The sequence below is a fragment of the Sander lucioperca genome, chromosome 12, assembly GCF_008315115.2.
Source record: "Sander lucioperca isolate FBNREF2018 chromosome 12, SLUC_FBN_1.2, whole genome shotgun sequence".
NCBI classification, from domain to species: domain Eukaryota; kingdom Metazoa; phylum Chordata; class Actinopteri; order Perciformes; family Percidae; genus Sander; species Sander lucioperca.
This window is the reverse complement of record NC_050184.1, coordinates 28,825,610-28,840,068: the sequence shown is the minus strand read 5'-3', so window position 1 is coordinate 28,840,068 and position 14,459 is coordinate 28,825,610. Positions and strand designations below refer to the sequence as shown.

At 43.8% G+C, this 14,459-nt stretch overlaps 2 protein-coding genes across 13 annotated transcripts in view; both read left to right on the top strand.

The window, feature by feature from the left end:
* LOC116061988 overlaps positions 1-11,396 on the top strand; it is a 34,174-nt gene extending 22,778 nt beyond the window's left edge. Inside the window, exons 11-17 of one of the 8 annotated variants that reach the window (XM_036007931.1) lie at positions 2-158; positions 264-879; positions 1,004-1,157; positions 1,259-1,348; positions 1,461-1,656; positions 2,705-5,653; positions 5,690-11,396. In XM_036007931.1, the coding sequence (XP_035863824.1) occupies positions 2-158; positions 264-879; positions 1,004-1,157; positions 1,259-1,348; positions 1,461-1,656; positions 2,705-5,653; positions 5,690-10,863 (9,336 nt within the window). In that variant the 3' untranslated portion in view covers positions 10,864-11,396. Of the gene's footprint in view, position 1; positions 159-263; positions 880-1,003; positions 1,158-1,258; positions 1,349-1,460; positions 1,657-2,704 lie in introns of all 8 variants that reach the window. The other 7 variants (XM_036007935.1, XM_036007933.1, XM_036007932.1 and 4 more) reach the window with 7 other exon arrangements.
* Positions 11,397-13,208: 1,812 nt separating this feature from the next.
* Positions 13,209-14,459, top strand: part of LOC116061983 (transcription factor-like 5 protein) — a 4,983-nt gene continuing 3,732 nt past the window's right edge. The window contains exons 1-2 of one of the 5 annotated variants that reach the window (XM_031316366.2): positions 13,209-13,439; positions 13,889-14,459. In XM_031316366.2, the coding sequence (XP_031172226.1) occupies positions 13,897-14,459 (563 nt within the window). In that variant the 5' untranslated portion in view covers positions 13,209-13,439; positions 13,889-13,896. The other 4 variants (XM_031316365.2, XM_036007942.1, XM_031316368.2 and 1 more) reach the window with 4 other exon arrangements.

Sequence of the window (14,459 nt, the reverse complement as noted above, 5' to 3'; positions counted from 1 at the left end):
GGTTGCTTCCCAGGAACAAAAAAGCTTTCCTGCTCCTGCTCTCAAGACCAGAATAAGCCAGGGCAGGGCTGTACCAGATATTCTCGCATGTATGCTGAAGGACACAACATCTGAGCACAAGGCTCACCTCTTTGACCTGAAATGCAAGATATGCACAGGTGAATTAAAAAGATGTTTTACAATAGCTGTGCAATATCTAGTAGATTACTATCCAATGACTACTCATTGTTACTTTTTTAAAATATTCTTATTTCTTCCCAAAGGCCAAATACTACTTGGGGAAGAGGAGGAACCCGCAAAGAAAAAACCCAAGGTTTCTGAAACAAGAGATAAACAGGAACCCTCTTGGAGAAAGTCTGCAGGAGATGACTCCCCTCTGCGGGCGCCACCTGATTCACCTGACATGGATTCTCCAACATCATCCCTAACGGATCCTTCATCCCGCCTTATCATTGACGCTCCAGAATTGACTATAGTCGAATCCCCTGCTTCCCCTATAATGGACTCTCCAGCCTCCCCTACTTTAGAGTCTCCAGCTTCCCCTGTCATGGAGTCCCCTGCATCCCCAACACCAGACACTCCTAAAACTACTACACGAAAGAGAGCATACACACCAGTTGTGATCCCTGCTGTATCCACAGTCACCATCACAAGGCGTGACCCCCGCACTGCAGCAAGCAGGTTATCTGCTTTGTCTAGTGTCACCTCTGGCCCCAGTAACACAACCCAAAACCCATCAGTCCCTTATGCTCCTCTTAAAGAGAGTATCTCTGCATTGCCCTCAGCACCTGCCTCCTCACGACCACCAACGAAACCTAAATCTATCTTAATGAAGCCATCTTCCTCTGTGGATCCCAGACTCTATGGCACATCCTCGAGGTATTTAAAGAACTGTAGAATAGAATAACTCTATTTGATTCTGTTTTAGGTGGTATACATTTGAGCAAAATCAGCATAATGTGTGGATATGTTTGTCATTGTGCTGTTGTGTTTTGTGTCTCAGGACCGTGATCTCTGAATCCCCAGCTGATGGCGAGACTTCTCAGTTCTTGGCTAAGCAAGATATAGTGTGGAAAGGCTTCCTAAACATGCTCACTGTAGCCAAGTTTGTCACCAAGGGATATCTGGTTTCAGGATCTGCTGAAAATCTCAAAGCGGTATAATACTGCATAATATTTAACTTTTATCATAAAAGATCTGTCATTGTCAACAGTTGAATTAACAAAGATATTGAACACATTTTATTTCTTGTGCGTAGGATCTACCTGATACTATACAAATCGGAGGACGAATCCTGCCTCAAACAGTGTGGGACTATGTTGCAAAACTAAAGAGCTCTGTTACAAAGGCAAGCAGTAGATTTACTATTTCTTTCTGTTTTGTACAATAATATTGGAATAATAATAATATTTATTTTAGAATAATATTTACATCTGTTTTGTTTTTTTTGTGCTAATTAGGAGTTATGTGTGATCCGGTTTCACCCTGCAACAGAGGAGGAAGAGGTGGCCTATGTCTCCCTGTTTTCCTATTTCAGCAGCAGAGGTCGTTTTGGTGTGGTCGCCAATGGCAGCCGTTCCATCAAGGATGTGTACCTTGTCCCACTCAGTGCAAAGGAATCAATCCCATCCATACTACAACCTCTCAATGGACCAGGTGTGAATACTTTGAATACCGCTTATAGCCTTTTATGATGAACATATGCAATATTGGATTTGCGCGAGCACCTAAATCAACACTTTCAGGGCCCAAGAATAACAGGCTCAGTATTCAGGTTGTAATATCTCACCAAATGAATCTTCTCCTGTTTTAATAGTTAAAGGGGTCAGAATAAGGAAGACGGGCTGTTCCAAAAGAAATATTATCCACAGTAAAACACCATTGCTCACTTTCATCTCTTATGATAACGTAAGCTAAAGTAACCCACTTCCTTCTACAAAATGGGTTTATTATGCCAATATGTTACCAGTATTTTGTGGACCTATGTTCTGCAGATTAGGCACAATCCTGGGCCACATAGGTTTGAGCACAGGAGTCTAAACCACTACAAGGTCTTGAGAACTGAGAGCTGTAGTGATGAAATTTGCACTCTCTTTTGGTCAAGTGGATCACAGAAAAGATAACAGAAGTAAAAAAAAATGTAAAACATGTTAGCTGTAAAGCTCTGAAGGTTTTTAACAAAATATGAAGGAAAACTTGAGACGTTAAATTAAATCTAAATATGTAATGTGCAGTCGATGCTTTCAAGCAAGTTGATATATTAAAATAAAGATTATTTTTTATTTACAAAATATTGCCAAAATGCATCCAATTTTTACTCTAGGAAACAGCTGACAATACAGACACCAGCTGGCAGAGGTGTTTACCAGGAAACAGTTCCTTTTTGTAAATTTGTCAATTATGAGTTTTATGGTTCAATAGTGGTTTTGATTTCATCTTGCATTTAATTTTTTGGTTTGTCATTTTAATTCTAAGTATTTCTGAGTTGTCTGTAATTATTGATGAATCAATTAGTGGTCCCAGCCCTAATGAAAAATTCTTGTACCAATACCTATACATTTTGTGAATATGAATGGTTATCTAACCTTTCTGACAAATATTGTCAATCAAGCATTTAGAAAAAAATGGAACAATGGGGAGCCAATTGTCAGTAATTTAGACTTGTTCTAATGATTTATTTATTTCAATTTTCTTTATTTCACAGGGCTTGAAAGAAACAGGCCTAATCTTCTTTTGGGTCTGGCAGTCATCCAGAAGGCAAAACGTCCCGGATGTTTGCCTCAGGAAATTGAAGAGAAGAGACCCAAAGTTCATATGTCCAAAGACCCTATGTGGATCCCAAAACCCCCAGTCCTCTATGGTTCTGACAAATTGGAGATATTCCAACCCTACGATCCAGAGACTCCTGCTAGCACCACCCCTCCTGGCTCACCACCTTGCCCTGGCTCACCTTCAGACTCTTCCTCTTCTGGATCAGTTACCATACCATCTCCTTTTACTTCCTTTAGAACAAACCCTCCTGTTCCTACCTCAGCCACTCAGTCAACCTCTAATAGCATCTCCGACAAGAATCCCACAACAGCATCCAGTGATAAGACACCGCTGCAGACCATCTTGAATAGTTTGTTCGGCAATAAACAAACTGACTCTGTGGTCTCTTCTGACGGAAGTTCTACAACAACAACAACAACAACAACAACAGTTAGTGTTAAGAAAGTCCCAATGTTTTCTCAGACCAGATCAATGGTGGATCCAATTGTCGAACAGTATGGACAGAAATCCAAAGTAAAAAAAATAGAAGAAGAAGAAAATGATTTTGACCGACCGTATGACCCAGAAGAGGAGTATGATCCAGCAATGGCATATGGAATGGTTGCTCCTCAGAGCATAGAAAAAATTAAGGCAGATGGCCCTGCAGTATCAGGCTTTGTAGATGATGGTGTGGCCTATGATCCAGAGGACGAGACCATCTTTGCAGATATTCAAAGTGATATTGTTGTGACAAAGCCCCCGGTTCCAACTCAAACGTCAAGTTCTCCATCATGCCCAGCCCCAATTTCTATCCAGATTGTAACGCCAGCTCCTACCTCCACTCCAGCGCTAACCTCTACTCCAGCAGGAGTAAGGCAGAACATTCCTACGGGCACTGTGGTTGTCTCAGCTGCAACACTAACTGAACAACAGCGGATGCTCGAGGAGCTCAATAAGCAGATTGAAGAGCAAAAACGACAGTTGAAGGAGCAGGAAGAGGCACTACGTCAACAGAGAGAGGCTGTGGGCATGTTCATGGCTCACTTTTCTGTTTCTGATTCCCTGATGTCTCCCCCACAAAAATCTTTGCCAGTCAGTCAACTGTCAGAATCAACAGACAAGACCAGCAACCTTACAGAGACTGTGGACAGTTCAAATGTAGAATCACAAACTGTTAAGCTAGAAGACACAACTGCCATCCCTAATTTAGAAAATGATGCAGATAATGTTACAGAGCAAGATGAAACACAGGAAAATGTTAAGGAATCCTCTGCCGGAGAGATTGAAGATTCTGATGTAGCTTATGATCCTGAGGACGAATCTCTTTTTAATGAAATTCAAGATGATGTATTTCAAGGAGGCAGTATAAAGACTCGTGATTCATCTTTGTCTAGAACAGGGCATAGTGCCAGCCGGAAGGGCACTGTGAATGCATACCACAGCAGAAAGCGAAGACTATCACCAAAGAAGCGGAGTCATCGTGAAAGGGACCACCATAGAAGCCCTTCAAGAAGATCACAGCGGCGTTCTCCTTCACATTCCCGGAGACGTAGAGAAAGGGATAGACACAGAAGAAGTGAAAGGGACAGGTCAAGGCATAGAGCTAGAGACCAGTCTGAACGGCAAGGTCACCACAGTAAAGAGCGTTCTACACACCGACATTCTCATGGACGTAGAAGATCCCCATCATCTCTTGGAAAAAAAGATTCTGGGTCCCTTTCACCAAAACAGCATAGAGAACCTTCCCCTCAAGTCCTTGAGAAATCAAAGCCTTCAAGTGTTCTGTGTAATGCTCCAGACTCTGTTGTTGGACAATTTGTAGAGAGTAACACATCATTATTTACCTCAGTTACTTTTAAAAATAACCCTGATGGGAATCAGCTAAAAAGTAATCTTGATGAGAGCATTGATAAAGGCTTTTCTCCACGTTCACATGGACTTCTTCACAATGTGAAGCTTGAGACTTCAGAGCCACCAAAATCCCAGGAGCTTAAAACAACGTCAGTCAGCGACCATGACGACACATGTAGTGGTTCTTCTACACAGGTTGATAAACCCTCTCAACGGGAAACTCTGTTTTCAGACAAGTTTGAAAGTACTGTTCCTCTAAGAGTAATTGATCCTCCCATTCGAGATTCTCCTCAGAGCCCTGATCCAGAGCCACAGTTTGTGAATCCTAGCAGCACAGCACTTGACTCTGTTAAGATTGAGGAAATCAGACTTCCCGAGATGCATACTAGTGTCTCAATGCCACATGTTAAAGTTGAAAATAATTGTCTGCCTATTTGTGGTCAAGCAACAATGTCCAATATACTGTGGCCAACTGTTGGAGGTCCAATATCAAATGTTAGAAATATGGATTTTAGAACCCTAAATCTACAGAGCTCAGGTGTCAGTGATACAGGTATGATAGAGGAAGACAAACGGATAGAAGGGGGAAGTCCAGGCTTAAAGCATCAAAAAATACTGGGTCATGGGGGAGGACATTCAGATCCAGCTACAGACCCAGATATTCAGGGCTCAGGACCTAAAATAGATCCTGTGACAAAGCGTCCAGGACCTGGTATAAGTGATCCAGGTATTAGGAATGCAGGATCACATATGAAAGAACTTGTACATAGGGGGCCACAGATAGATCTTAGAGAAACAGGAATTAGATTTCCAGGGCCTGATATGAGAGGTCCAGGCATGAAAGGCATAAGTCCCAGTATTTGTCCTGGATCAGACACACTAGACCTAGCTATAAGTGGTCAAGGGAAACATGTGAGGGACCCAGGGACAGGGATGCAGGGTTCAGAGGCAAATGTGAGAGAACCAGTAATTCAACAACACAATAGTGATAGAATTGGTTCATTGCCAGTCATAAGAGGTTCTGGGATGAGGAGTCCAGTGCAAAATATGCAGAGTTCTACTATGCAATGTGTAAACCAAGAAGTAAAAGGTCCAGGCCCTGATATGAGACACAGCGAACTAGAAGTGAGAGGAAAAATGCTTGTAACAGCTGTTGCAAATTCACATATGGGAGGATCAGACCTACAGAATCAGAGGGGAGATCCAATCATGAAGGGCCCTCCGTCATATAGACCTGGGCCTGACATAAGGGGCTCAAGGGGTCCTTTATCAGCTATGTATCATCCAAGTCCAGAAAACGCAGATGTCAGGCCAGGTGTGATGGAAATAAGGAGAGATCAATCTTTCGGGGGTCCACAGATCGAAGGTAGGGCTCCAGATATTATAGGAAGAGGCCAAAAAGATAGAAGTGAAAGTCCACATACTGGGGGTATGAGATCTGCTATGAGGGGTGGAGGTGTAAGAGATCCAAGTCCAGGTCCATCTTTTAGGGGCTCAGGGAGAGTTCAAATGCAATCAAAGCATGATGGCAGTCCAGTTTCCAGTAGTGGGCATAGAGAACATTTTAATGAGCCACTGCCCAATATAAGGACTGAAAGGATGGTCCATGGCCCTGACATGACAGAAGCAGAAACAATGCATAATTTAAGAAATCCAGATTTGACAGAAAGTTATATGGAGCCTGGTCAAGATATGGATAGTATGGGTGGCTCAGATACAAGGGGTGATGGCATGCTAAACATTACAAATCCAGATTGGAGAGGTCCAGGACCAGGTTTTGTTGGTCCTGATATGAGGGGTCAGAGGAGTCAAAATAAAGGCCTGGGCCCACATTTGAGGGGTCCAGATTGGAGAGGCCTAGGATCAGAAATAAGAGATGTTTGGAGAGGGTCAGATATGAAAGGATCAGGTCCAGTCAGAGGAGGGCCATTTATACAAGATGAATGGAGAGTCCATCAGCCTGATAAGAGTGATCTAAACATAGAGAGCCAGGGGCATGACACAAGAGGTGAACCAATGTCTGAAATGAGAGGTCCAAACATGGAAGACCTTAGGCATGACAGGAGAAGACCAGGAGGTCCGGATTTCATGACACCAGGACCTGTAATGAGGGGACCTGATATGGAGGTCCCAATGCATGACAGGAGAGGACCAAGAGGTCCAGATTTAATGAGACCAGAGCCTGAATGGAGCAGTCCAACTATGGGCAATCTAGGACCTGGCATGCAAGGACCAGGGGTTCCAGATTTTGTGGGACCAGGACAAAGGCGAGGTCTAGCTCTGGAGGGCCCGGGGCCTAACAGTAGAGGACCTGGGGATCCACATTTCAGAGGACCAGGACCTGAGAGGAAAGGCCCAGCTATGGAGGGTCAAGGACCGGCAGGTCCAGATTTCAAGGTGCCATGGCCTGAAAGGAGAGGACCTGGAGGTCCAGATTTCAGGGGACCAGGGCCTGAATGGAGAGTTCCAGCTATGGAAGGCCCTGCAACTGACATGCAAGGACTTGGAGGTCCAGATTTCAGTGAACCAGAGCCTGAAAGGAGAGGTTTATCCATGGAGGGTCCTGGGCATGTCAGAAGAGGACCTGGAGGTCCGGATTTCAGGGGACTAGGACCTGAAAGGAGAGGTCCAGGTATGGAGGGTCCTGGGCCTGACAGGAGAGGACCTGGAGGTCCACATTTCAGTGAACCAGCGTCTAAAAGGAGAAGTTTATCTATGGAGAGTCCTGGGCCTGCTAGAAGAGGACCTGGAGATCCAGGTTTCAGTGAACCAGGGCCTGAAAATAGAGGTTTATCCATGGAAGGTCCTGGGCCTTCCAGAAGAGGACCAGGAGGTCCAGATTTCAGAGGACGAGGACCTGAAAGGAGAGGTCCAGTTATGGAGGGTCCAGGGCCTGTCAGGAGAGGACCTGGAGGTCTAGATTTCAGGGGACCAGGACCTGAAAGCAGAGACTTATCTATGGAGGGTCTTGGGCATGACAGTAGAGGACCTGGAGGTCCAGATTTCAGAGGACCAGGGCCTGAAAGGAGAGGTCCAGTAATGGAGGGTCCTGGGCCTGACAGGAGAAGAACCGGAGTTCCAGATTTCAGAGGACCAGGGCCTGAAAGGAGAGATCCAGTTATTGAGGGTCCTGGGCCTGACAGGAGAAAACCTGGAGGTCCAGATTTCAGGGGACCAGGGCCTGAAAGCAGAGGCTTATCTATGCAGGGACCTGGGCCTGACAGGAGAGGACCTGGAGGTCCAGATTTCAGAGGACTAGGGCCTGATAGGAGAGGTCCAGCTATGGAGGGTCCTGGTCCTGACAGGAAAGGACCTGGAGGTCTAGATTTTAGAGGACCAGGGCCTGAAGGGAGAAGCTTATCTTTGAAGCGTCATGGACCTGACAGTAGACGATCTAGAAGTCCAGATTTCAGAGGAGCAGGACCTGAAAGAAGAGGTCCAGCTATGGAAGCTCCAGGACCTGACAGAAGAGGGCCAGGAGGTCCAGATTTCAGTGGACCAGGACCTCATAGGAGAGGTTCTTCTATGGGTGGTTCAGGGCCTGACAGGAGAGAAATCGAAGTTCTAGATTTCCAGGGACCAAGGTCTGAAAGGGGAGGTCGCACTCTGAACAGTCAAGAGCCTGACAATAGAGCACCAGATGGTCCAGACTTTAGAGGGCCTGGGTGTGAAAGGAGAGGTCCCCATATCAAGGGTCAAGTGCCTGACAGGAGAGGTCCAGGAGATCAAAACACTTATTTAATGGGTCCTGGGCCTGACTTCACAGGACTGGGGCCTGAAAGAACTGGTTCAGGTATAGAAGGTCCAGGGCCTCACAGTAGAGAACAGGGAAGACCACACTTCAGGGGTCCTGGGCCAAAAAGTGGACAAACAAATATTGAGGGCCCAGGGCCTGACACGGGAGGTCGAGACATCAGGGGACCAAGGCCAGAAAGACCAGGTTCCAGTATGCAGGGTCCAGGGCCCAACAGGAGAGTGCCTGGAGGTCCAGACATTAGGAGACCAGGGCTTCACCATTCAGGTCCAAACAGAGAGGGCCCAGGGCCTGACAGGAGAACTCCAGAGATGGAGGGAACAGGAAACAGCAGGAGCTTTCCAGGAGGCCCACTGTTCAGGGGTCCTGAGACAGAAAGAAGACCTCCAGATAGGGAGGGCCCAGAGTCTGATAGGAGAGGTCCACATTTTAGAGAAGTGAGGCCTGAAATAACTGTTATGGAGGGCCCAGGGCCAGATAGGAAACATCCAAGAGGTCCAGATTTTAGAGGACCAGGTTGTCTAAGCAGAGGTCCAGACATTGAGGGTCCATGGCCTGGCAGACAAGAACCAGGAAGTTCAGACTTTAGGGAGCCTGGGCCTGAGAGGAGAGGTCCAGATATGGAGGGCCCAGAACCAGATTGGAGAAGATCAGGTGGTCCAGACTTTAGAGGCCCAGGCAGCAGGCAGAAAGCTCCAAATACAGAAGGTCTAAGACATAGAAGAGATGACTGGGAAGGGGCTGACTTTGGAGGATCAGAACCTATCCAAGAGAGCCCAGTTATAGAGGGCCAAGGCCCTGATAGAACAGGTCGAAACTTGAGGGGTCCAAGGCCTACTAGGGGAAACATTAGAGGATCAGGGCCAAACTTCAGGGGCTCTGCACCTGATAGGAGAGCCACAGACACAGAGGAGCAATGGTCAGAAGGAATAGGGCCCAATATGGAGGCTCAAGGAAATGAAAGAGAATGTTCAGGAGATGATTGGAAAATACATGGCAACAGGGGTTCAGGCCCCATCCAAGAAGGTCCAGGTCAGCAGGTTCAAGAACATAGTAGGCAAGGTCCTCGTAGAGAATGGAGAGGCCCTGAAAGTAGGGGGCCAAGGCCCATACAGGAAAGACCAACTATGCCATTTCTAGGGCCTTTGAGAGCTCCAGCAGATGATTGGAGTGGTCCTGGTGTCAGGGGTCCAGGGCCTGTTCATGGTGACCCAGATATGGTATGCCCAGGGCCTGGTAGGGGGAGACCTGGAAATGGATGGAATGAGCCTGATAGAGGGGATGCTGGGCCAAACAGAAGGGGGCCTGGACCAATTTTTAGTGGAGAAAGAGAGCCAGACAATAGAGGTCAGGGTCGTGATAGAAGAGGTCTAGGCATGAGAGAACCAGTATCAGATATGAGAGGGGGTCCAGATATGGGGAATGACTGGAGGCAGCCAGACATCAGGGGTAATATGAGAGGGACAAACATGGAAGGACCTGGGGCTCGTAGTGGAGCTCCAGACTCAATGATTTGCCCTAATGGGAGAGGATTTGAAATGGAGGGTCTTGATAGAAGAGTCCCCAGAGGACCAGATTTTAGACACCAAGGGCCTGAAAACAGAAATTCAAACATTGAAGGTCCAGGGACTGATGGGAGGTTTTCAAATTGTGGGGGACTAGGATCTGAAAGGCAAAGTGTAGACATGGAAAGCCCTGGAACAGGTAGACAAGGATTTGAGCATGATTTTAGGAGGAGAAGTAGAGGCCCAGACATAAGAAGGCTAGGGCCTGGTAAAACAGATATTAGGGGGCCAGCACCTGAAAGTTCAGATCTAAGACATGGGCCTGGGAGGTGGGATACAAACATGGAGGGCCCTGGGTCTGATAGAAGAGGTCCAGATATGATGGGCCGAGGGTTAGACTCAAGGGGATATGAGCATGACATGGAAGGGTCGGATATAAGGGGCCCAGGGTGTGATGGCAGAGGGCCAAACATGACAGCATCACCTCATTTCAATATTACTAATCAAGTTACCAGATGCCAAGGCCCTAGTGATCCAAATTCTGCACCATGCAATGGACCCCTAGGTCCAGCTCAAAACAGTGGAGGAAGCTCATGCCCCGGTTTTGACAATCTACAAAATCAGCAAGCAGTAAAGCTCCATAGACACAGAGCTGCCTTACTTCCCACTCCAACAGAAGGTCTCATACGATTCCCAAATCGTATGATCAACAATCCTGATGTCTTCAGCCTGAAACGAAAACAAATAGGTCACCCACCTGACAGGGAGTGGAGTAGAGGTAGACCAGTGAGTCGAGAAAGAGAGTTGGTCAAAGGGCAAAGACAGGAGCAGGAGAAAAGTCCTGCTGGTAAAATAAGCACCCCTGTAGATGCAAGTACAGGGGGTGGAGAAGGAAAAAAGGAAGTGGGCAATGAAACTGATAAACAGGGTGCGTGTGTAGAAACTAAAACTAAACAAATTATGGGCAGTGATGAAAATAAAAGCAATGCTCAGCCAAGTTAGACAGACTAAAAATCATAACGCATGGACCCCTTAAGACAGTAAGGCTGTCGAACTAGACCTGCGAAAAGGCTTAGTATAATCAAATTGATCAGAGATACTACAGCATAAAACACATTGAATGTACTTTTCTCATAGAAAGTGGTTGTCCTTGTCTTACTGAAATTTCAACAAGACTTACAGGGAAAGCCATGCGAAAGATCAGACATTGTAGCTTGATATGAAATGGTCAGAGGTATTTTAGTTTATTATGTTCTTGTTTGTGTTGCATTTATTTTTGTTATTTGATTGACTAAATCCTCTTATATTTAATCAATCACTTGTAAATTCAACTCAATGTGCATTTTTAGTTGGAAATAGTAAAACATGCTTTGTACAAAAATTTACATGTTTTTTTTTGTTTTTTAACATTGTTATAGTGTCAGTACAGTAGCCTTGATCTGGCTTTAATGTTCTGCTGATAAAAAATGGCTTGTTTCGTTGTTCTTTTAGGATGTAAGAAGTCAATAAATGATTTACCTTTTTTTTAAATTGTATTTAGTCTAATTTTGTCATCAATATTTGTAATTGATTGGTTGCTACGTGAGCCATGCCCAAATCTGTTACTGGAAAAAACAAATCCCATATTAATGCACATTACCAGCACTGTTCTGTTTGTGAAATAAAGCAAACACTGATTTATATTTTTAGAGGTACAATTAAAAAGTCTCCTTTTATAGAGGTTGATGACACATTGTAGTAGTTCCAGTTTTCAAAATAAGACTGGGTAATTCACACAAACACCTTTTAATTAGTTTTCAGGTTTCTTAAGGGCTCTGCAGTGACAAGCAGGTAAGGATAGACAATGGGTAAGCAAGGGAGAGGGAAGGGAGAAAAAGTCCTTGGAAAAGAAAAAACTATGCTAATAGAGGATTGAATCTGCCTGGAGCAATATTGTATAACACTTCACAGCCACCTGCAAAGCTCATTTCTTACCAAAGGGGGGTGACCGCATTCAGTTAGATCCTCGGCATCCATCAAGGAGTTAATATTGATCTATCATTGGTAATTGCAGTGGTGGAGTGTAACTAGGTACATTCACATTCAAGTACTGTACTTAAACAATTGCAAGGTAGTTTATAATATTATATTACTTTAAACTTCTCCATTTCATAGGAACAATGTACTTTTGACTTCACTACATTTATCTGATAGCTATAGTTACTAACTTTAGAAATAAGGACGTAATGAAATACAACACATTCTACATAATTAATTCATAAAAATATGCAGTGTCTTATAATCTACTGTGGCATTCAACATGTAGGAATCACAGAGAGCAGTTCATTTTCTCTATCTGTGCTTATCCATCATTGTCATAGCAATAACAAGTATGGTGTCATGGGCAGTGGTGGAAGAAGTCTTCAGATATTTTACTTACGTAAAAGTAATACTACAGTGTAGTTACAAGTAAAATGCCTGCATTCAAAATCTTACTGAAGTAAAAGTACAAAAGTATGTAAGTAGGCTACCCAAAGTAAAAGTACTCATATGCAGAATAGCCCATTGCAGAATCATAAATTACTTACTACTTATTGATGCATTAGTGTAGGCTACACATCACTTTAATGTTACAGCTATATAGGCTACTGCTGGGCAGCTTGACTATAATAATGTATCATAATTTATTTGTTGATTTATATTTTGTATTATTAATCTACATCTGCAAAGTAACAAGTAACCATAGTTGTCAAATAAATGAAGTTGAGTAAAAGAGTGCAATATTTCCCTCTGAAATGTAGTGGAGTAGAAGTATAAAGTAGCCTAACATAACATGGAAATACTCAAGTAAAGTACAAGTACCTCAAAATTATACTTATGTACAGTACTTCAGTAAATGTACTTAAGTCCACCACTGGACATGAGACTAAGTATTTTGTAGAAAAGCACTTTTTTAAGATTATTTTAGCTCCTGTAAAAAAAAAAAAAAAAAAAATCACTTAACATGTTCAGAAGCTTCTGGTTGTTGGGATATTTGCCAAGTTTGCCAAATGCATTTTAACAGGAACTAATTAAGGCAAGGCACTTTATTTAGCACAAGTCAAAGACAGACACAAAGGCAATTCAAAGTGCTTTACATAAGCATAAACATAACGTTACAAAGCAAATAAAAAAGTACAACTACAACAAACTACAACAGGTCAGGAAAAAAAGTGAGTATTATGCTAGCTAACTAGGTTATTATACTAAAGCATTAATGTGTAGTATAGCTGCGGAAAACTATGCTACATTATGTTGGATAGTGTAATTTACAATTATGCATAATATTGTATAAGGAGTAAAAGTGCCCTCTTAAATGTAGTGGAGTAGTAGCATCTAGTGGAAGTGAAAATACTAAAAGGCTAACGTTATCAAGTTGACAGTCAAAAAGCGTAATACGTCGAGTTGGACACCAACGTAAATTACTACCCGCGGCCATTGGTCAAGGCGTTGACATTAAAGTAAGTTGAAGACTCAAGAGCAGGCCCACAGAGAGAGCCGCAGCTTATTTTGAGTCCAATCCGTATAAACCGACGACTTATTAATTGACTATTGAAAATGTTTGTATTTATTTACCTAGCTAGATGTTAACGTTAGCGTATGCCAACGTATTTTCAAATATAGCTACTAACGTTAGCTTAAAAGTTCCTCGTTCGCTAAAGTTAACGTCAAGTCACGAGCTAACTTTTGTATTAATTACCTACGGACCATTTGTCCACGACTGACAGCTTGGAGTTGTGAATAAGTTGTTTAATGTCAGCATTTAGCTACAGTGTTAGTTTGTTTAGGCTAACTACAAGTACAACACGTTAGTTCATTTTATTAACGTCAACGTTAATAGTTTGGACAAGTCAGCTTCCAGGGTACACCACAGTTAGAAGTTGGTTAATGTATTGTTACTGTAGTTAGTTAGTTAGTTAGCTAGCTAGCTAACGCTATATAACGTTAGTCTGTTCTGGTGTAAATATAAGACAAGTAATATTTTTCCTGATCTCCATCACATCTCTAGAGTGGAGAATGGCATCATTTTTATCTTGTAAAACCCTTGTATCACCTTCGTCCAAAGAACACTGTGACCCTGTTGGGGTGATTTTGAGCCAAGGTGGGTGTTTGACACATGATCATGGACAGATGTTGGTACCTGAGCTGGGTCTAATGGAGATGTCAGAGTTTGAATATACACACCTTCAGCACCTTATCCAGGCACATATGGAGGCACACATTGCCCCTCCAGAGTTGCCAGATGCCAGATCTCACCCTGCTCCAGTGATGGTTAAAGATGCCACTGGATCCACAGTGGTTTCACCCTTCACGACCACTCAAGCTATTGACCTATCAACTTCAACTGATGATCACTGTCTGGTGATGCCAGGAGAAAAGACTCCAGCTTCTTACGGAGAGGTCCCGGGTTTTGTGCTAGCCAGAATCAGAGGTGAAAACAGCCCAACTGAACCACACAGCAACGGCAGCACATCTTCACAGAAGCGATCGGCTGCTAGAGTTTGCTTGGAGAAAAGGTTTAACTCCATGTCTGCTGACATCCCTAGACAGCAAGATATTCAGTCTACAGTTCTCAGCAA